This window comes from Phocoena sinus, chromosome 20, assembly GCF_008692025.1.
Source record: "Phocoena sinus isolate mPhoSin1 chromosome 20, mPhoSin1.pri, whole genome shotgun sequence".
Classification (NCBI taxonomy): Eukaryota; Metazoa; Chordata; class Mammalia; order Artiodactyla; family Phocoenidae; genus Phocoena; species Phocoena sinus.
Window position 1 is genome coordinate 42,861,206 of NC_045782.1, and position 23,366 is coordinate 42,884,571.

Genomic DNA, 23,366 nt, shown 5'->3' on the forward strand with positions numbered 1-23,366 from the left:
AAGAGCGAAGGAGCTGCCGGACCAGCCCAGGACCGGGACTGGCCTAGGGTTTGCTTCCCGGTCTTGCTCTAGGGTCCCCTTGGGCAAGACCTGCCCCCCTTTCCTGCCTCAGTTTTCTTTGAAGGCTTCTCTGCTCACTGGCGGTGAGAGCACGTGCAGGGTACAGGACGGGCAGGGTGGTGTAGGAGCACCGCACACAAGCAGCCGGGCTTAGCTGGCGCAGCTCCGCCTGTGAAGAACTGAATGTCGCTGTAGCTCCGAAGTCTCCTGGGCCTTAGATTCCTCACCTGTCACACCAGACGGGATGAGACGATCTCTAAGGGCCCTTTTGGCTCTGCAAGATGTGGGACCTGGAGCCTGTGCTTAGGGAACCCAGAGAATGGGCAGATGTGGGCTCCAGGGCACCAGGCGTTATGTGATCTAGCAATCTTGTTTTCTCTGTTTGTTTGTTTTTAATGTATATTTTTAAGTCTTTATTGACTTTGTTACAATATTGCTTCTGTTTTATGTTTTGTTTTTTTTGGCTGCGAGGCATGTGGGATCTTAGTTCGCCCACCAGGGATGGAACCCTGCACTCCCTGCATTGGAAGGTGAAGTCTTAACCACTGGACAGCCAGGGAAGTCCCTAGCAATCTTGTTTCATGGGAGAGGAAACTGAACCTAGAAAGGCAAAGTGACTTTTCTGCTTCTCTCCGCTTTATTTCTCTTCATCCTCTGAAATGTAGAGACATACAATTCAGTTCAAAGCAATTCTGTGCAGTGGATAAGCTTTTTGTTGTTTTTCTGAATTTTTTTTTTTTGACTTTCAACTTTTTTTTTTTTTTTTTTAAATAAAAACAGTACGTGCTCGTTGTAAAGACTTCCGTTAATACAGGAAGTGAAAAAAGTAAAAAATGCAAATTGCTGTCATCCTCCTGTCCTTACCCTTTGAGTCCTTAGGGGTGTCTCCTGTTAACATTTTAGTGGTATTCATCCTGACCTATCTGATGAACCCACAAATATATATGTCCCCCCCCACAGGATTATAATATCAATGATTCAGGCACAAACTTTAGAATCAGACATACCTAGGTTCTAATCCCAGTTTATAGCTAATTAGCTGAGTGGCCTTGTTACTTGACCAGTTTTAGTCTCAATCTCCTCATGTGTAAAATGGGAGTAATAATATCTACCTGATAGGACTGCAGTGAAGATTTAAGGAGATTTTGTATGAATGGCACTCAACTACCAGTGCCCGATACACAGTAAGTACTACACACACACACACACACACACACACACACACACACACAGGGGGCACAGAATGAGTTAGAGGTACAGTATATAAAAATGAGACCCAAGTTTCCTTACCTTCAGTCTCATCGACTTTCAGCCAACCTCTCTGCTTCTCACCCTGGCTCCACGGCACAAGTTATGTGCTCAGTATTTGTTGAATGAATGATTGAAGTTGTGGGGTGGACCCAGGGATTTGAGGTCTGTGGAGTTCCCGGGGAGCCTGCTCTGGGAGATTCAGGGTTTTACCCGGTGGATTGGGAGGGTGTGGGACAGTGTGAGTTGGCCGGACCAGCTGTTGCTTCAGGGCGCCAGGCCAGAGAGTTGAACCTCAGGGCAGAGCTGAGGCCCCAGAGTGGCTCTCAGCTTAAAGGATCTTGGCTTAAAAGGAATGTGCAGTGGGCTGCCTCTGTTCAGGAGGGACTAAAAAAAGCCTCGCCCTCCCCTGGGCTTTGTGTCAGGGTTATCAACTGCTCAAGTCAGCTCATCTCTCTGGCTGGACTCTGGCATTTTTGAGAGGGTCTGTTTCCCTGGCCCCTCTGGGTGTCCACCGATTGGCAGGAAGGGGTCAGCCTGACCCACAGGTGGAGGTCGTGAGGAGTGTGAGGTGTGGGGGGAGGGGGAGGGGGCTGGTAGCCCCAAACCTGGTGACAATGCACAGTTGTCAGCTGTACCCTGCTGGTGTTTCTTCCTTTTATAGTCAGCAGCAGTTGCTCTTGCGATCACCAGCCCCTCCGTGGGGGCTCCTGCCCAGGATAAAAAGGGCAGGAGGCAGCCCAGTCTCCCGTCTCATCTCCTGGGCGCCGCATCTCTCGATTCCTTCCTAGGTCCCACCTCTGTGGAAGAGCCCAACGAGACAACATGCCTCCCAAGAAGCCTGAGCCTAAGAAGGAAGCGCCCAAGGCAGCCTCAGCCCCAGCCCCGGCCTCGGCCCCACCTCCCGAGCCTCCCAAGGAACCTGCCTTTGATCCCAAGAGTGTAAAGGTAAGTGAGCCTCAGCCACTGGGATGGGGGTGGGGATGACATTCAGAACCCTCTTTGCCCTGGAGCTCAGAGATCTACTTCACGGGGGCTGGACCGGGGTGAGGGCTGCGGCATCCATCCCCCGCTCACGGTCCCATGGGGCGTGGAGCAGGTGTTGGGGCTGGTGACGGCTATTTTGGATTGCAGGCTTTTCCCCTCAAGAACAGGTTTCTGCTCTGTCTGAGGAAGCCCTGCTCTGTCATCCCCAATTTGCCCAGCAAAGTTGGGAATGGCAGGGCGGTACAACCAACCAACCGTCTAAACTTTCTTTAAGGCGCTGTGGGGACCACCATAGTGAAGTAAAAAAGACTGTGATATCTTATGGAGAACAGACACAGAACGATAACTTCCAGTGTAACTCGGAGTAGGTGATCGGAAGAGCAAGGGAGCACTGCTCTCTGGGTGCTGGGGTCTGGGAAAGGCTTCACATGCAAAGACTCTTGCACTGGGTGGGTGGTGAGGGCAGGGAGGCCCTAGATAAGATGAGAAGAGCCTGCTTCTCTCTCCTCTTCCCCACCCAGGTGGACCCCTCCTTCTGTGCCCTTAGCCTGAGCTCCTATCTGGAGCATGCAGTGGCCTAGCCTAGCCCAGGCCGAGACCCTCCCTCTATCCCGGTGTAGGAGCTGGGGCAGGCTCCCTCTGCCGCCGCAACCCTATTCCCTCTCTGCTCCACCACGCTCTCCTCACCCTGAAAGGCTCCTCTCCTTGGAGCTGGTGTAGACCCAGCCTGCTGACTCAGTCATTTTAGGCCTCCCAGCTATCTGGCCCAGCTGCCAAAGGAATGGAACGGGGAGGGGATGAGCCAATGAAGGAGGGGGTCAGAGGCCTCTGGAGACTGAAGCAGTTTTAAGCTTTGGCACCAGAATGTAGGAGGTCAAGTGGCTACTGGTATGAAGGGCTATTAATAGCAGGTTGGGAGTGGTGGGCTCTTGGGTATATCAGCCTCAGGGCAGGGCTGGGGGTGGTGAGGAATCAGATCAAAATTAGAGCTCAGGACCTGATTCTGTGACAAAGAGGAAGAGAAACTAGCCCCCAGAGCTCTAACTGGATGACCCTCCCTGGCCCTCTCAGGATACTTCCTAGTACCCACAGCCCTGGGAGACCCTGCCACTGTGCCCAGAACCCTGGGGTTTATCTATGGTAGTCCCTACAAGGGGCGGAATTTAAGCAGAACTGGCTTGGCCAAAAGATGGGACACTCTGGGGAAACTGAGGCACAGGGTAAGACCTTGAAAGTACCTGAAGGTTTTCTAGGTCATACATCGCTCCCTCTCTGGACAAAGCCTAGCAAGAAAAGCTGACAATCTCCCCCTTCAGGAAACCTGGATTTCTGATTTGTTCTGATAACGCACTGTTCCCGTGGGACAGCCTAGACTGGACAAGAGCTGCCTAGTGGTATCATCCGAGTTCCTTCTCTTTGGCCTATCACTTCCCTCCATCCACCCACCTTCCCCAGTTTCTCACATCTGGTTGCAATTCTCTTTTCCATGTCTGAATTTTCCAGTTCTGGGGGTTGTTGAAATTGCTTTAAAGTGGAAAAAAAAATTAGGTATTTTTCATGAAGACTATTTTCACTATTATTATACTTTACCCAGTTCCTTTGCTTAGAAGATTCTTTGCTCAAAAATAGAGCAAAAGTGGCTTCCCTGGTGGCGCAGTGGTTGGGAGTCCGCCTGCCGATGCAGGGGACACGGGTTCGTGCCCCGGTCCGGGAGGATCCCACATGCCGCGGAGCGGCTGGGCCCGTGAGCCATGGCCACTGAGCCTGCACGTCCGGAGCCTGTGCTCCACAACGGGAGAGGCCACAACAGTGAGAAGCCCCGCGTACCGCAAAAAAATAAATAAATAAAAACAAAGCAAAAGTAAACTTAAGCCCAATGTGTGTGGTTATGACCATATATTCAGACGTTATGTCGTTATACTAATTTCTCTTACACGTTTAATCCTGGGGCTTAACTCATCGCAAAGTAAGGCAAACTGCTCCGTTCCCAGGGGGTTCCTTCAAAGCATCCTTTACCCCATTTAGGGGGTTTCTTTAACTTTCTGATCCATTCCTGGGTACAGCTAGCTCTCTTCCCAACACGGTGTAACCCCTCTCCTGCTCTCCTAGCTCGTTCCAGCCACCTCCAGTGGTCCTCATTAACGAGGTCAGAATCAGGACTGGGAATGGTGGCACACAGAGAAGATGCTCCAGGATTAGTTACCACCACCAGCGAAGAGGGGATTGGAGGGGGTGGTGGTGGTAGATAAGGACCATGAAGTAACATGCAAGATCCTAAGTTAAAATAATGACTAATGCTTGTTCATTGTCATTCATCTTCAGAGCCTTCCACCTTCTTCTTCTGTACTCAGATTTGAATTTAGGGGGGAAAACCCAAAATTTACTCCTCTCAACAAATATATTTTGAGTGCCTACTCTATGCCAGGCATTTTCTGGCAAATCCCCTGCCCTGCCGGCACCCTGGCTTCAAGGAATCACAGTACACATAAAGGCATGACAGGAAAACAGTTAGGAAGCATCCAGGGCCCGCCTGAGAGGGATGTGTGCGGAAGGAGGGGCTGGGATGGAGGGGGTGAGGGAAGGCTCTGTTGAAGGAGGTGGGTTTGAAAGCCAGCATCAAGTAGAAAGGGGAGAGACTGAAGGGGTGGATGCGAAGGCTGTTTACAGCCGCTGGGACAGAATTTACATTCGACCCAAAGGAATTATAATAGGGAGTCAGTGTGGGTTCTAGAGTTATTCAGAGTGTTTGTCTTTCCCTCTCATTTGGAGCCATCACTTAACAAGTGGTGCTGAGAGAGCTCTGGAGGCTGCGTTCTTTGACAGCCTGTCAATTGCGGCCCAGGTGTCAGGAGGCCGGTCGGTGTTTGACTCTCAGCCCGTAGTCTCCTTCCGTCCTCATCAGTGTCTGCTGGAGGTGACCCGATTGCTGCGGAAGCCGCTTCTGCTTCCCTTGGAAGGCCTTAGCAGTCCCAGCCCTCATTCCTCTGTGTTTCTCTCCACAGATAGACTTCACTGCTGACCAGATCGAAGGTGAGTACTCGCGACCCCACCTACCCCACCACACTCTCTCTGTTGCGCTTCCTGGGGAGGAGTTGTTGTCACCACCATAATAGTAATCACCACCATCACCACCCTCATAATCACCACCATCACAATCATCACCACCATCATCTTCATCATTGCAAACCCGTATCTGAGTCAGGGCACACAAAGGCGTGACTGGAAAACAGTTACGCAAAACAGCAAGTATAGGTGTGTTCTCTGCTCACTTTCACCTACTACGTGTTATTACTTAAGCACTTTACGTGGATTAGTTTATTTAATTCTCACCGCAGCCCTGTGAGGTAGGGACTATCACCACCCCACTTGACAGGTGATAAAACTGAGGCAGAGAGAGGTTGGGTGGCTTGCGCAGTCTGACACAGACAGTTGGTGGTGGAGCCAGGATTCTAACTCAGGCAATCTGATTCCAGACTTGAGTTCTGAACTACTCTGCCAGACTGCCTGACTTTCCCTCCACCCTATAATCTCCTATCCAAGATATTTAGAAGCCCTCATTTCTGGTTTGTTATTGGAAAGCCCTCCTCAGGTTACCAGCTCCCTCTCCCTGCATCCTGAAGTCTGCCAAGATGCTCACCCGCTAATGGTGGCAGGACCAGCGGTGACTTGAGGGTGCCTTGGTCCACCTGTGATCTCCATCAGCCCTTCTCCGTCTTTGATGAAGACAATTTGTTTTCTCAACTTAATATAAGTATTATTAAGTGTAGCTTCAAGACAAGCCTCGAGACCTCCCGCCCTCCAACTTAATTGTTGCCCCCTCAGCCCTCTTCTGTAGGAGTCTGGTGTTTTGAGAATGAAATGTTTCATCAAGTGATATCTACTTTGCAGCTGGGATCCACCTTCATTGCAACTTATCCCTTTGTTTCCCCCACCAAATGCCTCCTGGACATAAAATCATAGGAATTGAAAGGGACCTTGAAAGGTCACCTGATTCAACCCCTTGATTTTAAGCACAGACTATATTTTAAAAATTAAACTAATCCATGAACATGGTAAAAAGAAAGAAAATTAAAAATATTTTCCCCTTGCTTTCCTCTCAGTATGATCCCCTGATCATACTGATCCCCTCTCCCCAAAACAATCATTGTTAATAGGTCTATGTATCCTTTGATTAAAAATATATAATGTTTATACCAGTATGTATGTGTAAAGTTTATACAAATTGAGTCATGTGGTGCATACTGTCCTGCATCTTTCACTTAATATATATTTGGGTTTAACAATGTATAACATAGTACGTATCATTTAATAATATATTTAAATATCTTTTTATATTTAACACCAACAGTTCTACCTCATTCTTTTAAACAGTTATATAGATTCTCACACATGGATGCACCTTTTAATCCAATCAGGCCCACACTGATAGACCTTCAGGTTGTTTCCAGTTGGGGGAGATAATGCTTTCCCCAGGGGATCTTCCTAGCAATGAGTCAAAGGATATGTGCATTTTAATAGTTACTGCCAAGTTTCCCTCCAAAAAAGTTATGCCAGTTACCCACCAATAGGGCATGAGAGATGGCAGATGCATTTTGAAACAAGTGAACCGAGTCCAACTCCATTTCTGCAATACCCTGTGGACAGTCACTTTCCATCAATAGTTTGGAGCACTGTGAAATTCTTAAATAAATTTTAATGCATTTTAGTTAAATATATATATATATACTCAGTGTATATGCAAACACAGTGGTACCCATGAGGACTAGAAAATCAACTAACGATAAAAAATTTTCATTCCCAAATGGGAATCCTGGTCAAAGCCAACTGAGACAGCTGGTTGCCTCTTTTCTCTGTGAAGATATCAGGGCTGGGGCCTAACTCATTCCAGCCTTTCATCCCTCTGACTTTGAAGGCATTGTTCCTTAGGTTGGATTGGAATTGTTTTTGCTTTAATTTATGCCTATCTCTTCATTTGCTCTTTGGTGAAACGGAAGATGGTTTTCTCCTGTTTTGCTGGAAAAACGTTTATCTGCAACCAGGAGCCTTTGATATTAGCCCTAAATCTGCCACTATTGGCCATGAGACTTAGAGCAAGTCACTTCTTTAAACCTGGATTTTCTTATCTGCAAAGTGAGGGTATTTGGTTCTTTTCGATTCAGAAATTCTGTAACTCTATTCAGCATCTTCTAGATACCCTCCATCTATTTGAAGACAGTTATCAAATCCCTTCGTAGCTTTATGATCTCCAGGTGATATGGCTCCAATTTCTTTTATTTATTTATTTATTTTCTCATAGGAATTAGTTTCTAAGTCCTGACTTCCTTCTCTGGCCCATATTTCCATATCCTTCTGGAAAGGGATCACCACCATTGTTCACTGCTCTAGCAGGCAGCTCCCTACTACAGATCTTTCAGAAGTTTCTTCTGGGACAATGAACTTCATCTCTCATATACCTCGAGATCACACTGGCCTTGTTTTTCCTCCTAGTAGCTATCCTAGACTTCAGTGTTTGGTTTTTATGTGCATACCAGCCTTCCCAGCGGTCTGGAACATTAGCTGGTACAGCAGGCCTCTTCCTCCTCCTCCTCCTCCTCACTTGGTTTCCTAATAGTTGGCTGGAAGTCACATCTGCAGTGGCCTATAAATGAGGATGATAATAGCTATAGCATAAAGTCTTTGTAAAGATGAACGGGATAATTCATGCAAAGTTACCAGCTCAGAGCCTGGCCCACAGTAAGTGCTCAAATCATAGGTCATTACTCCTGTTATTTCCCCCCTGTTCCATCCTTCTATTAAATAACATTCTTCTTTTAAGTGGAGACTCCTACTTTTATTAAGTTTGCCCTCACTCTTCTGAATGAATTAGAAGATCAAAAAGTCTGAGTTCAGATTCAACTGCCATATTTATTGAACAATGTATTTGTGCCAGAAGCCATGCTAATTGCTTTAAAAGTTCAAAAAAAATAAATTGTTCTAACAAAGCTGTGAGGTCAGTGCTATTCCTTTTGACAGAAGACAAAGTTCAGTGAGGTTATGTGACTTGGCCAAGATCACACAGTTAAGTGGTAAAATTGGGATTAAACTCAGTAAGAGATTACTAACAGCATTGTTGGAGAATTTACTCTGTGTTAAGACACAGAGTTAAAGTTTTTTGCGCACATTATTGTATTTTATTTTGAATGTAATTTAAGGACCCTATGAGGTAGGTGCCCATTTATAGAAGAAAAGAGGTTTATAGAGGTTAAATATTTACTTGCCCAAGGTCACACAGCTACTAAGCAATGGAAACAGAATTTGAACTCAATTATTTAGTAATTTGAAAGACAGGCAGCTTTATATCTTTGAAATTCATACAAAGCCTAATAAAGAGTGGCAGGTAAATGTCTTGGGGAACCTGCTTTGATATGTGGAATGATTTGTAAATAATCCACATGCAGCATCAAAGGAAATAAGTGTTTGTAAAGTGCTTAGAGAGGATTAAAGCAGCTTTTCTCCTAAGTAGTTCACACATTCTTCTTAGGTTTATACTGTTTATCTGCTTAGTAAACCGTTTTGTCGCCGGTAGCGTAAGGTAATTTCAATGTCACACCCAGTCCATATTATCCCCAGTGACGAGTTGGTTGAATCCAAATTGATTAGGAATTAAGGTTCTTTGCAAAGGGCCCAGGAGTGCCTTCATTCAGCCTTGCCCCTTGGACACCTGCCCTGGAACCTTCTGGAGTCTGGCTCCAGAACTAGGAAATATAATAATAACCACCATTTGTTGATTTCCCTTACCACATACTAGACACCATGCTTGGCGTGCTTTGTAATCCCCCCAGCAGCCCACACTGTATCCTTACTTAGAGCTAAGAAACAGATGGGCCCATGGGAGTTAGGAGTTTGGCCGAGGCCACCTGCAGGTCAGTGGTAGAGCTGAAGTGGGCTGACTGTTTCCACAGGTCACCTTGTCCAGCCTGGGAGCCCCCTCTCAGCCTGGAACAGGCAGTACTGATATTAGCTGACTTCTGAACAGGTCTTGTCACTTTGCAAAGTGCTTCCACACACTGCCACCTCCTTTGACACTCGTAGTAACTGGGAGGGGAGGGCGGGGTGGAGCCTTACTTTCTGCGTGTGCGCAAAGAAAGTGAGACCCAGCCCGGTGCTGCTTGGCAGAGCCAAGAGGAGAACCCAGGAATCCTGACTCCTCAGCCAGTGTTCTTTTCACTTCCCTGCCTCTTTCAACAGTCAGCCACCTCACCTGCAAAGGAAGGATGGGTGAGTGGGAGGGGCGGGGGCAGGGGAGACTTCAAATGATGTGACAAGTGATTGATGGAAGAGATCCCAGGCCCAGCGCTGGAACAGGTCGTGGGCTCCAGGATGCTTCTTTAGTTGTCAGAAGATGGGGTGGGGATGGTTACAGGGAGCGGCTGGGATGATGGCTGCAGGGAAATACTGAAATATTTTATCAACCACAGCGCTGGGTGGAGGCCGATCAGCCCCCAGCCACCGCCTTTGCTTGGCCCCCCGGGGGCTGCAGCCAGTCTTTTCTCTGCAGAGTTCAAAGAGGCCTTTTCATTGTTTGGACCGGACCCCGACTGGAGAGCTGAAGATCACCTACGGGCAGTGCGGGGACGTGCTGCGGGCCCTGGGCCAGAACCCCACCAACGCCGAGGTGCTGCGCGTACTGGGCAAGCCCAAGACGGAAGGTCAGCGTGGGCCTCGTGGTGTCTCCCGCCGCCCTGGGGCTCTCTCCCTTCAAGACCAACCTACCCTCCCCAGGTTACCCTCCTCCCATGCTAGAATTACCTGGAAGCGCCTGGCACTTAGTTAACCCTCGAAGAGTGTGGCTTGGGCTTGTTCTTGTTTTCCCCGTGAGGGCAGGAGCTCCGGGGGAGCAAGGAACGACATTCTGCTTCTTCAGTGTCTTCCTGTGACACCGAGGGTGCCGGGGACATGGAGCAGGAAGCTTGGAGGGAAGCTGATAACTGACTAGCGCCCCCCTCTTCCCCACCAGCAAATTGTGGTCAAGTGGCACAGCGCTGAGCTGTCCTCCTTCTAATGATGGTTAGATCACTGAGGATTGCAAATTATTCATTTAATATAAATAGAGCAGACTGAAGATTAACTCTATAATGATGCTTCTCTCACTCGTTTGTATTGATAGATTTTGGTGAATGAGAGTTTAGAAAGTGGTGCAAGTGGCAACATTTGTGAATGTCACCTGTCACCATGGCAGTCAAGTTGACAGCTGCCCTAACACACATGTCCTTCTGAGAGGACGGGGCCAGGCAGGCCTGGGCAGGGGCCCACAGCCAGGGTGGACCATCTCTGGAGGCTTCCTGGGCCCCATGTTGGCTCTACCCCCTTCCTTGGTTTGGCCCCTTCCCCTCCTGCTCTTGCTGGTGAAGACACTGGTTGGGCGTGAAGGATATGGGCCAGAAGGACAGAGGAAGGAGCCTACCGGTGTCAGTAGGGCTTCTCAGAGGTCGAAAGATATCTGGGCACTTCCATTGTAGGAGGTTCCTGGGTTATAAAAGAAAGCAATGCCAACATTTGGAGGTATTTAAAAATGGTTTACCTCTATTAAATTAAAGCTTTTAACACATGACAATGTGGGAGAAGGGTGCTAGTCACACAAGAATCACACATTTTACAAATGATTGATTCAGAGTTGCTCCAGGCACTGTTGGTCTAGTGATGGGACCCAAATTTGGAGTTATGCAAAATTTTCTTTTTGCAATTTGTCAGTTTACCCTCGTGACTGGGAGTCTGTCACGTGTCAGAAGTCTAAGTTGTGAATGTGAGGCCTGCGCTGTGTGGTCCTTGGGGCCCCTCAAATCCTACTGCTGCCACCTCAGCTCCCTGCCCCGCTGGCCACCTGGAGCTAGAGGTCTGGGTGGAGTCACGGTCCCTCTTCCCTCCTGCCCTAGTCCTTTCACTGAGAAGAGTGCCCAGAGCCAGCTCCTGCCTGGCTCCCGGGCCTCTGAGCCCTCCAGGATTGCTGACGGGCTGCCCCACCCAGAAGTGGCGGCGGCTGAGCTCTGGGTACTGCCAGGGACAGGCTAGCCTGGCAGAGCCAGGTGAGACCCCTCCTGACCCTCTGCTCCCTCGAGCTCACGTCGAGTTCCCTTTCCTTCCCTGTCCCCGCCGCAAGAGATGAACACCAAGACGCTGGACTTTGAGACGTTCCTGCCCATCCTGCAGCATATCTCCCGCAACAAGGAGCAGGGCACCTACGAGGACTTCGTGGAGGGGCTGCGCGTGTTTGATAAGGAGAGCAACGGCACGGTCATGGGCGCCGAGCTTCGCCACGTTCCTCGCCACCTGGGTATGCCAGCTGGGCAGAGGTGGAGCCCAAGGGCAGGGGGAACAGAGGCGTGGGAAGTGACCGAGCGGGCCTATGTTGGGGAGACATGGGGGTCCCTGCGTCCTGAGGATCACATCCTGATCAGGCCTGTCTTGCTTCCCCAGCTGGGTTTGCTCAGCAGGGTGGGAAGGAGAGGAGAGCAGGTTGGCCGAGCGGGGGTGAGGCCTGAGAGGTGGGACACCAGGGCTCCTGTCCTTGGTCTTTGCCTCAGTCACTGGGGCCCTGGTCTGCTCACCCACTGGTGGCTGTAGCCAGAGGGTAGAGACCTTGGGAACTAGGAAGGGCCTTAAGACCCTTGGCTCCACCTCCAAAGCCTCTGGGGGAGCTTTGGTATGGCCTCTTCCTACACCCCAGGAAGTCTTGAGCCATCAGACGGAAGGGGGTGCTTGGGTTGGCCTGCGCCTCCTTTGCCCATCTGTAATTAAGTGCCCACTGTCTCCTGCCCCAGGAGAGAAGATGACTGAGGCTGAAGTGGAGCAGCTGTTAGCAGGGCAGGAGGATGCCAATGGCTGCATCAATTACGAAGGTATCGGCTCGTGCTGCGCTTCCCCGGTCGCGCAGGGATGGGGGGTTGGGTACAGTTTGGGCTGGGCTGCAGAACAGAACAGATGCAGGGGCTAGGGAGCATGTGCACCCCGTGGGCTTTGGTGAGCTCCCAGTGGACATTGTTCTTTTCCTTTCCTGGGAGTGAACATCACGGTGTAATGGAAGGGGCATGAATTTCGGAGATAGCTCTGTGATATACCAGCTGTGTGACCTTGAGCAAGTCACTTACCTTCTCTGAGCCTTGGTTTTCTCATCTGAGCAATGGGGTGATGCTGGCCCCTGTCCCAAGGTTGCGTGGATTGGCAGAGATAATGTAGCTCATTTCATCTGTGTCAAGTACCAGCACAGAGAATGGACACAGAGCAGTGGTTATGTCTCTTCCTTCCTTCCACCTTCTCCCCATCAACCCTAAATAGGGGAAAGAATCATGCTCTGAAGAAAGGGTATTGGGAAGGTTTGAGGTCAGGCGGTATAGAGCAGGGAGAAGAGGTTTAAGGGGCTGAGAGGGGCCAAGTGCAGTGGCTGATTTCCGTCTTCTTTCCCAGCCTTTGTCAAGCACATCATGTCTGGGTGAAGCAGACCCCTCCAGGGTGAGTGCAGCCTCTCCTTCGGGGTCCCTCTGGGGCCCCACAGGGCACTGCAGGGGGCGGAGAACAGCCTGGCCCCCCCCATCAGTCCCCTGCCCTCTAAGTGCTCCTGTCACCTCCTGCTCTGCCCCCTGCCCTCCCTGGTCTTTGCACCTGACCTTGACCTTCATCAGTCACATCCTCCTGCCTCTTCTGGGGTCTCTCAAGGCAAGACCATTCCCTCAGGAGGGGCCTCCTGTATAGGCTCCTGTGTGTGAGGAGCCAGGTACCAGGTGCCCTTGACCCTGTTCCTCTTTTCTCCCTTCCCTGACCACCCGCTGCACCCTCCTGCCCAGGCTTGGTGCCGTCCTGGTAGGGGTGGGGTCTGTGATCAGGGGCTGGGGTATGGAGAGTGAGGTAGAGCCCTGTACATCTAGTGCTTTCTTTCAGATGCCTGGCCCATGGCCTTAGCCCAGGTGAGTTAACGAGAGGCCCAGAGTGACTGAGCTGGAGTTGGAGTCCTGGACTCTCCACTGCACCGCAGCCCCGAGGACCTCATGGGCCCATAGCCCTCCCCGTAAATAAACAGCTCCGGCAAGGTTGTGCCGAGTTCCCTGATTCCAACCAGTCTCTGAGTTGCTTTTTTAAATGAATTAACTAGTTGAGTTGGGTTTTTGTGAGTGTGTGTGATAATGTCACCTGAGGCCTCATGCATATTCCTCAGAGAAATAAGCAGTAACTGGGAGCTGGGGGACAAGGACCAGAGCCCAGAGATCTAGAAACACGAGGGCCAGACCATGCGCCGAGAGCTCAGGAAGGGCCTGCAGTTTGAGGAGCTGTAATCAGGAGTTTCATTTCCTTCCAAGGCTCACTCTCCACCTTATGTCCCGTCCAGGTGACAAATAGGAAGAAGCCACCTGCTTCTTCTTTTTAAAAAAATTGTGGTAAACAGGGGGAAGGGTTGGGGGGAGGGACAGTTGAGTTTGGGATTGACATGTACACAATGCTGTACTTAAAATGGATAACTAGGGACTTACCTGGAGGTCCAGTGGTTAAGACTCTGCCCTTCCACTGCAAGGGGTGCAGGTTCGATCCCTAGTGAACTAGGATATTCTACATACCGTGCAGCTCAGCCAAAAAAAAAAGATAACCAACAAGGACCTACCGTATAGCACAGGGAACTCTGCTCCATATTATGTAACAACCTAAATGGGAAAAGAATTTGAAAAAGAATAGATACACGTATATGTATAACAGAATCACTTTGCTGTACACCTGAAACTAACACAACATTGTTAATCAACTATACTCCGATATAAAATAAAAAGTTTTTTTAAAAAAAGAAAAAAATTGTGGTAAAATACACATAATATAAAATTTTCCATCTTAACCATTTTTAAGTGTACAGACCTGTAGTGTCAAGTATATTTACATTGTTGTGTAACCAATCTTCAGAACTTTTTCATCTTATGAAACTGTAACTCTATATCCATTAAACAATAAATCCCCATTTCCTCCTCTCCCCAGTCTCTGGCAACCACCACTCTACTTCCTGTCTCTATGCATGCATTTGACTACTCTAGACAGCTTATATAAGTGGAACCATACAGTATTTGTCTTTTTGCGACTGGCTTATTTCACTTTGATAATGTCTTCAAGGTTGATCCGTGTTGTGGCAAGTGTCAGAATTCCTTTCCTTTTTAAGGAGGAGTAGTATTCTACTGTATGTGTGCAGGTACCACATTTTGTTTATGGTCCTTGTATCTTTTTTTTTTTTTTTTGGCCACGCCACATGGCACACGGGGTCCTAGTTCCCCAAACAGGAATCGAACCCATGCCCCCTGCACTGGAAGCTCGGAATCTTAACCACTGGACCACCAGGGAAGTCCCAGTGTTTATATCTTGATGTGGGCCCTTTAGGTGTCTCTTCCCCTGAGAGCAAAGCCTCTGGTGCCTGATTCAGCCCTGCTTGTTCTGGGCATCTCACCAACTCCCTGCCCAAACCTAGGACTCCGTACCCGGGACTCTGGGAAAGTGTCAGGGCTTCAGAGGGAGCACAGGCCTCAGGCTGGGAGGGCAGGGGAGTGCAGGGAGGCAAGTGGGAAAAGGAGGAAGACAAGAAACCAGAGACTGGGAAGAAGGAGAAAGAGCATGTAATGAAATTAAAGACACACATGTGCGTGGACTTCCCTGGTGGCACAGTGGTTAAGAATCCGCTTGCCAATTCAGGGGACACGGGTTCGAGCCCTGGCCAGGGACGATCCCACATGCCGTGGAGCAACTAAGCCCATGCGCCACAACTACTGAGCCTGCGCTCTAGAGCCGGTGACCCACAGCTACTGAGCCCACGTGCCACAACTACTGAAGCCCACGCACCTAAAGCCCATGCGCTCCACAGCAAGAGAAGCCACTGAACGAGAAGCCTGCGCACCACAACGAAGACCCAACACAGACAAAAATTAAAAAAAAAAAAACTAAATAAAAGAAAATTACATGTTCATGAGCCCTTTAAAAAAATAATAAAAAAATAAAGACACACATGTGAGGGGACTTCCCTGGTGGCGCAGTGGTTAAGAATCCGCTTGCCAATTCAGGGGACATGGGTTTGAGCCCTGGCCAGGGAAGATCCCACATGCCGTGGAGCAACTAAGCCCATGTGCCACAACTACTGAGCCTGCGCTCTAGAGCCGGTGACCCACAACTACTGAAGCCTGCGCACCTAAAGCCCACACTCCACAGCAAGAGAAGCCACTGCAACGAGAAGCCTGCACGCCACAACAAAGACCCAACACAGAAAAAAATAATGGAAAAAAAAACTAAATAAAAAAAAATTACATGTTCATGAGCCCTTTAAAAAAAATAAAAAAAATAAAGACACACATGTGAGCAGAACACATGCCAGAACTCAGGGGCCCAGTCACCCCTGGATAGGCGTCCCTTAAATCCCTGAGAACTACCCAACGTGGATTAGATTCTCCTTCTCACAACCTTTCTGCTACCCTGTCAGGCATCCAGCCACAGAATTTTGTGAAATATCTTTTATTGATAATGATCCAGCCAAGGCTGAGATTCCATGAGCCCAAACAGGAAGTTGTCATGGGAAGCTGAGAACCATGAGCCCAGATTCAGTCTTCTCAGAATCTAAAGTCTGGCTGGGAAGATGAGACCAAGGCCCATGGTCTCCTTGAGGAGGGGCTCCAGCTTCGGGAGAGAGCTGTTGAACCATAAAACCTGAGATCTTTATGTAGTTGTGAGCGGGGTTGTTGACACCAGTGGTTTTCAGACTTGGTTTTAGCTCCGTAGCCTTTTGCTCAAACTAAATTCTGTGCAGAAGCCAATGCATGAATCTGAAGGGAGCAGAGCTCCTCTGGCTGAGGAGGTGAGGCCCAGATGCCAGCGTCTTGGAGCCTCTACCTGGGCTCCTTGGAGCACAACCAGAAGACCACTGATTGAGTCAGACCTGCTAACTGTAAAAGTAAGGAAATGGATCTTTAGAGGAGAATTGACTTACCCAAGGTCACAGTTAATGACTGATGAGCCCAGGTCCCCGGAATCCCACATTTTTCCATCTTTTGACACACACCAACCTGCCTTTGAAATTTTTTCAAGTTAGGCTCTTGGGAGTCTTCTCTCTTGTTTGCCTCCTACCATTCTGCCTGCTCCTTTTTGACCTTACTTATTTCTCCTTTTTATTTTTTATTTCATTTATTTTCTTTTTTTGGCCGTGCCGTGTGGCTTGCAGGATTTGTTTCCCAACCAGGGATTGAACCCGGGCCATGGTAGTGAAAGCCCAGAATCCTAGCCACTAGGCCACCAGGGAACTCCCCATTATTTCTCCTTTTTAAAAGTCACCCTCCACAACTTGAAATGCTAGCATTCCTCCTCAGTGTTGGGGCCCTGTCAGGTTTTCCTCCCTCCTTTTTGCGGTACGCAGGCCTCTCACTGTTGTGGCCTCTCCCGTTGCGGAGCACAGGCTCCGGACGCTCAGGCTCAGCGGCCATAGCTCACGGGCCCAGCTGCTCCGCAGCATGTGGGATCTTCCCGGACCAGGGCACGAACCCGTGTTCCCTGCATCGGCAGGCGGACTCTCAACCACTGCGCCACCAGGGAAGCCCCCACTGTATACATTTAGGAGGAATTGGGGTTAAGCTCCCAATGATTAAAAACTGAAAGTGTTTTCCCTGCCAAAGTAGCTTACCATCCAGTTAAGCAAGGACATAAGCATCAGGGCACTAACTAGAGAACGATCATCGCAACAACAGCAGGACAACTTCATCTACGTAACACAGGGTAAGTTCCAAGGGACCTGCACGAAGCAGAAGGAAGCGAGGTATGACAGGGATGATTTTCCCGGGTGGGCTTTAAGTGAGACCTTAAAGGAGAAGATGCCCCAAGTCTGCAGTTCAGGCTCAGGTAGGAAAAGGGCACGAGCAGGGGTCACTGACTCATTGGACAGACGCTGATTGAGTGCCTGCTGTGTGTATGGCACTGGTTTGGGCCTTGAGAATACACTGAACCAGACAGACGTGGTCCCTGCCTTCATGGAGCTTACAATCTAGTGGGAAGACAGACATTAAATAATTGTATCATGTGGCAGATAACAGCCAACATTTATTGAAGGCAGTATCGGTCACGAGTATATTGATATTTGGCTGTGGGTTATGGAGACCGAAAGACAGCGGCTTCTAAGATGCGAAAGTGCGTTTTCCCCTCCCACCGAAGTCCAGAGGTTGGCAGTCTAGGGCTGGTATGGCAGCCGCTCTGCACGAAGTCCTCAGGACCTAAGCTCCTTCTATCTTGTGACATTGATGTGTGACCTCTATTCATGGCCCATGATGGCTGCTCCAGCTCAGCCACCTTGTCTCCTCAGGGAATAGTTCACCAGGTCTCCTACTTGGTGAACCCTCCTCAGGAACTGGCATGACTTACTGGCCTCCTTACGGTGTTGGGCTCATTCATTTGAAGACCGAAGAACTCCTGTCCTCCTTGTCACCTTTTCTCTGCCCCAGCCTCCTCCTGCCTGGCCCATCAGTAAGGTTCGGCACCGCCCCATCTGGGAAGAGGTATGGGTAAAAGGTGAGCTATTTCCAAGATTTTCTTTGTCCAATATTTCAAACCGGGACTCAGACCATGTCTTAGTCTGCTTGAGTCTCTATGACAAAACCCCATAGACCAGGTGGTTTCAGTAACAGATTTTATTTCTCACAGTTCTGGAGGCTGGAAGTCTGAGATCAGGGTGTCAGCATAACTGAGTTCTGGTGAGGACTCTTTCTGGCTTCCAGATGACTACCTTCCTGCGGTATCCTCACAGAGAGAAAAAAGAGGAGAGAGAAAAAGAGAGACAGATAGACAGACTAATCCCATTTTGAGGGCTCCACCCTCATGACTTCACCAAAACATAATTACCAAAGTCTTTAGCTCCAAGTACCATCCCATTGGAGATTGGGGGCTAGGACTTTAACATATGAATTTTGGGGGACACAGTTAAGTCCCATAGCGGACCATGTAATTTATAGGAATAGGGCTGCTCCCACTGTGGTCCCTTCCACCACCCTGTGGGGTGGCTGACTGTGGACGTGAGAGGATAACACTATAGGAGGTTGAGTAAGGGTGGGAGGAGGAGGAGGAGGGGTGTCCCAGCTCTTGGGTGGATTGAAGGAGAGCTCCAGCCTGGAGCTAAGATGGCGTGAGTCCTGACAGGGTGACGGCAAGGGATGGGACATGAGACAGCTGCTTTTGTGGGGGGAAGATGACTGAAGGTGCCCATAGGCTGAGCTTCCTGCCTCCCGGGGTTTGGTACAGTAAACATGGGCCCTGGTGCAGCTGCCTTCCCACCCTAAACCCTGCAGACAAATGTTGCGGAGAGTTTTCTGCTCCATGTCGGAGAGGATGGATAGTTTCCTTTAAAGTTCCCATTGTCAGACGGAATGAGCCAAGGCAGGAGCAGGGAGGAGACTTACGCTCTCCCCACTCAGCTCCTTTCCTTTGCAGCGTTTAGCTAAGTGCCATCAGGTATTGGGCATCCTGTACACGCTCTCTTTGGTAGCTAGGGCTTTTAAGGTAGCACGTATGCTGGTGATTGCTGGTGGTGCAGTGTCTGCCTCATGCCACTGGATGGTGCAATTGCAGCATCATCTTCCAAAGGACGCCCCGGAGTGGGAATGAGAGCAAAAGTGATTCCCAGCCTGGGTTAGAAGGAACCTTCAGAAGTCACTTGGTCCATCTCTGTGCCTTCAGAAAAATGGGGGTTTTATTCACTTTCAAAGACTCACAGCTATTAGTGAGCTTGTTTCAGTACCTCCACAAGGGTTTTGCAGTGAGGGGTCAGAGAGAGGACACTGTTCTGGACACGTCTGGACACTGTTCTGGACACGTCTACCTGGCATGTAGACCAGTTGTGCTCCTAAGTCACATACACACTCAGCTTCCGATCCACAGGTTGAAAAATAAGGAAGTTGATGAGATCATTTTTTTTTTTTTTTTTTTTGTGGTACGCGGGCCTCTCACTGTTGTGGCCTCTCCTGCCGCGGAGCACAGGCTCCGGACGTGCAGGCTCAGTGGCCATGGCTCACGGGCCCAGCCGCTCCACGGTATGTGGGATCTTCCCAGACCGGGGCACGAACCCGCGTCCCCTGCATTGGCAGGCGGACTCCCAACCACTGCGCCACCAGGGAAGCCCGATTAGATCATCTTTAATATCCTTCCCAGCTCTCTGATATGGGTCATTTAGAACTCAACTGACTACTTGCTGTACTCAGCTCTAGTCCATTTGTTTTATTTTCACCCCATGTGTATGTGTTTAGAATATTAAGTGGTAGAAAGCATTCATTCAAAATAACTATGGAGTGCACAGTTGTAGGTGCTTTGGGAGATAAAAAGCAAAGTTGGGCTTCTCTGGCGGTGCAGTGGTTAAGAATCTGCCTCCCAATGCAGGGGACATGAGTACGAGCCCTGGTCTGGGAATATCCCACATGCCGCAGAGCAACTAAGCCCGTGTGCCACAGCTACTGAGCCTGCGCTCTAAAGCCCGTGAGCCACAACTACTGAGCCCATGTGCCGCAACTACTGAAGCCCATGTGCTTAGAGCCCGTGCTCCTCAACAAGAGAAGCCACCACAATGAGAAGCCCTCGCACTGCAATGAAGAGTAGCCCCCGCTCGCCACAACTAGAGAAAGCCCACGTGCAACAACGAAGACCCAATGCAGCCAAAGATAAATAAATAAATAAATATATTTTTTTAAAGTTGAAAAAAAAAAAGAAAGGAAAGTCACTCATGGTCTTTCACTCCATGAGTTTATACTCTATGGAAGTAAGAATAATCTACAGATGAAAATTTAAAGTATGTTATAAGGCAAAATAGAAGGACACCAGGCAGTATGTGTCTAAGAATTGAGGGAGAGGTGTGTGTGGGATCATAGCCCTTGGATCTCAGGGAATGGCCAGGGAGGGCTTCATGGAAGAGGAGTGGGATATAAATGGGATGGGATATAAATAGACAAGAACCCAGAGAGTGTGATTCCTGACAGCAAGCACAGGGTGCCTTCTTCTTTGCCAACTATAATCACAGTCCCTGCCTTTTAGGATTTACATGAAAAGAAATAAAGAGGAATAAAAGAAGAGTGAGAAAAGTAACTGGAGAATGGGACAAGAGGCAAGGAGAAGGGAAGAATGACAGAGGGAGGGTGGAAGGGTGTGCAGGGGTCACACTCTGGAGTGAGGTGCTACCAATTCAGAGGTAGAGAAGCAAAGTTTAAAAATTCAGTGTAAGCTGGGAAAGTACTCATTCTTTTCTCCCCTAATCTTGTTGAGCCACAGAATCACAGGCTTTCAGGGTTGGAAGAGACCTCTAATTCAAACCCTTCGATAATAGCCCTGTAAAATGATCATCCAGTATTCACTTGAATACCTACCACAACATGAGACTCACTACCTCCCAAGATAGCCCACTCCATTTGGGAAAAACTATCATTTCTATTCTTCTTAGTAGGAATCTGACATTTACATCCCTGAAATTGCCATCCACTGGTCCTGGATTTGTCTTCCAAAGTGACCCAGAAAAGACCTAAGACCATTCCCCGTGATAGAAGTTGACGTTTCCTCTTTTCTCAGCTCAGCACCTCCCAGCCGGTGCTTGTTCCACACTGAGATTCTTGAATCCATTTCATGTGGCCGGTTGCTGCCTCACGCATTCTATCTTGGGCCTCAGTTCCCTCTTAGCAATGTAGTTTGCCACGTTAGAGTCTGGAAATTAATCTTCTTGACAGAAAAGACAGAATTGAGGTCAAAGAGAGGTTGGAGAGTTCTGCAAATGTCACACGTGTAGCACTGAGGACTGTGCCTTTTCTGTATTTCTTGCTCTGAACCTTAGTGCAGCTGATTTTTGTTAACTTTACCGTTAAAAGAATTTTCACCTAGCTTGGGACTCACGCCTTCTTGGCCTTGTTCTCACAGCCCCATGTCACAGCTTTATGTTCATAACAAGCCCTTGGCTGCCCCACCTTCCGTTTATTCTGGATAAGAACGCTGTTGAACTCTCCTCAGCTCCACCAGCCTCTTCAGAGCCCCTTCCTCACCTGTTTCCTTATTGAATTGTTTGCATTTCACTTTTGAAGACCATCCATTCCTCTGGTGATAGGAACAGAGATTCTTTTTTTTTTAAGCTGTTAATGTGATATATTTTTTTCATTTTAATGACACATTGTTTTCTTTCTAATTTTACAAGCAATACACGTTCATATCAGACAGCTAGAAAATACATAAAAGCATAAAGTAAAAAATAACAGTCACCCATAATCCCCACCCCTCAGAGAAACTACCATCAGCACTTTGATGCATTTCATTCCAGTTTATATATATATATATATATATATATATATATATATATACACATACATATATATATATATGGCAAGTGCTTATCTATCTATCTAACTATAATTTAGATATAATTGACTTACAACACTATGTTACGGAACAGACAGTCTTAACCATAAAAGTCCCTCATGACTACATTTATACTCTTTTCCCAAGAAGAGAATTTGTACTTTTCATCATATTTTCAAAAGGGTCAGAGACCCAAAAAAGGTTAAGAACTGCTATTTGAGAGCCTTTGTGGGATTCTGTTTATCTTTCCTCTGAATGTTTTGACATTGCATCTGCTGTGGCCAGCCTTCCTCCGGGCTACCACGACCTCTAAAATAGCACATCTTCTCTCAGGACCCTCTTCACTTCCCCCTCTCCCCCAGGCATTCCTTGGGTCACACTTAGGTTTAGAGAGGCAGTTCCACCTTTTACTTTTACTCCCTCTGTGGCCCTGCTTTTAGCTGAATAAGCATTGCTACCACACCCCTCTGAGCCTTGCTCCAGACTCTGCTGAACCAACATGGGCGTGCACCCACCAGCTGGAGCCGCGGGCTCACGGGCTCACCACATCCCCATGGTCCCTTTGGTTCCTCTCTCCTTGATCAGACTCCGATGGCCTCCGCTGGGCTTCCTCCCTCAGACAGGTGGGTTCCCTGTGGATATGAATCTTCTTAATGGTCTGCACTCACATGCCCGCTCTCCTAGCAGTTTTATCTTTCTTAGAACAGAGTCCGTTGTCGAATGGCGATGATTCCCAGCTCACAAATTTTTGGTCATACCCAAAAGAGCATGTAGAGAGATTCTAAAAAATCTTCATGGGCTTCCCTGGTGGCGCAGTGGTTGAGAGTCTGCCTGCCGATGCAGGGGACATGGCTTCGTGCCCCGGTCCGGGAAGGTCCCACATGCCGCGGAGCAGCTAAGCCCATGAGGCATGGCCGCTGAGCCTGCGCGTCCGGAGCCTGGGCTCCGCAACGGGAGAGGCCACGACAGTGAGAGGCCCACGTACCGCAAAAAATAAATAAATAAATAAAATAAAAATAATAAAATACAAAATCTTCATCATTTTACATTTATGTAAATCTCATAAGATATTAGTTATTAGGGATCAATGTGTCATTTCATAACCAAGGGCCGTGGTCAGTGTAAGGACAGGTTGTTGAGGGTGTCCTGAGTGTCTCTGCGGAGTGTGAAACTTCGGTCTGGGCATCTGAGGACTTGAAACAGCACATCTGGCAGTGCTGGTCTATTAGGGATCCCTCCGCTTCCCAGCCCCCAGGCTTCGAAGGAAATTTTTAAAAATGACCACTTTGGCCCTACCCCTTCTCCCATTCCATTCCACCCACATTTCAGCTCTCATTGCAGCCTTTCTGTGCCTTACATGTTAAGGAGAAGCCAGAGGTCAAAGATCTAGTGTTTAAAACTTGGTTACCAGTTGGAATGTGGGGAGAGCTCTTGTGTAGTTAGTTTCACAATCATTTACTTAGTGCACTTTATTGCTGGTACTGCAAGTTTTGTTCTGATTTAGAATTCAGTCTTTGTGATATTTTGCCAGTGTCTAGTTTCTTATAATGGCAGCTGGCATTTTGCCCGGACTTTGGGGTTTATAAAACTGAATAGGACCTGCTCCTTGCACGTAGGACTGACTGATAGGTAAGCTAAGACATATATGGAGCACAAATACAAAAATATCAAGTGGAAGGCAATGGCTGTAAGACAGATACTAACAAAGAAGTGGGGGAATTTTAAAG

The 23,366-nt window shown here is 48.6% G+C and overlaps 1 protein-coding gene across 1 annotated transcript; it reads left to right on the plus strand.

Moving 5' to 3' along the window:
* The first annotated feature begins 838 nt into the window (after positions 1-838).
* On the plus strand, positions 839-13,371 carry LOC116745693 (myosin light chain 4-like). Its single transcript, XM_032616654.1, is given in 9 exon segments — positions 839-1,244; positions 1,973-2,256; positions 5,298-5,325; positions 9,833-9,858; positions 9,860-9,983; positions 11,432-11,605; positions 12,093-12,170; positions 12,736-12,780; positions 13,207-13,371. Coding segments are annotated over 7 exon segments (582 nt in total). The 5' UTR covers positions 839-1,244; positions 1,973-2,133; the 3' UTR covers positions 12,765-12,780; positions 13,207-13,371.
* The last annotated feature ends 9,995 nt before the right edge of the window (positions 13,372-23,366 follow it).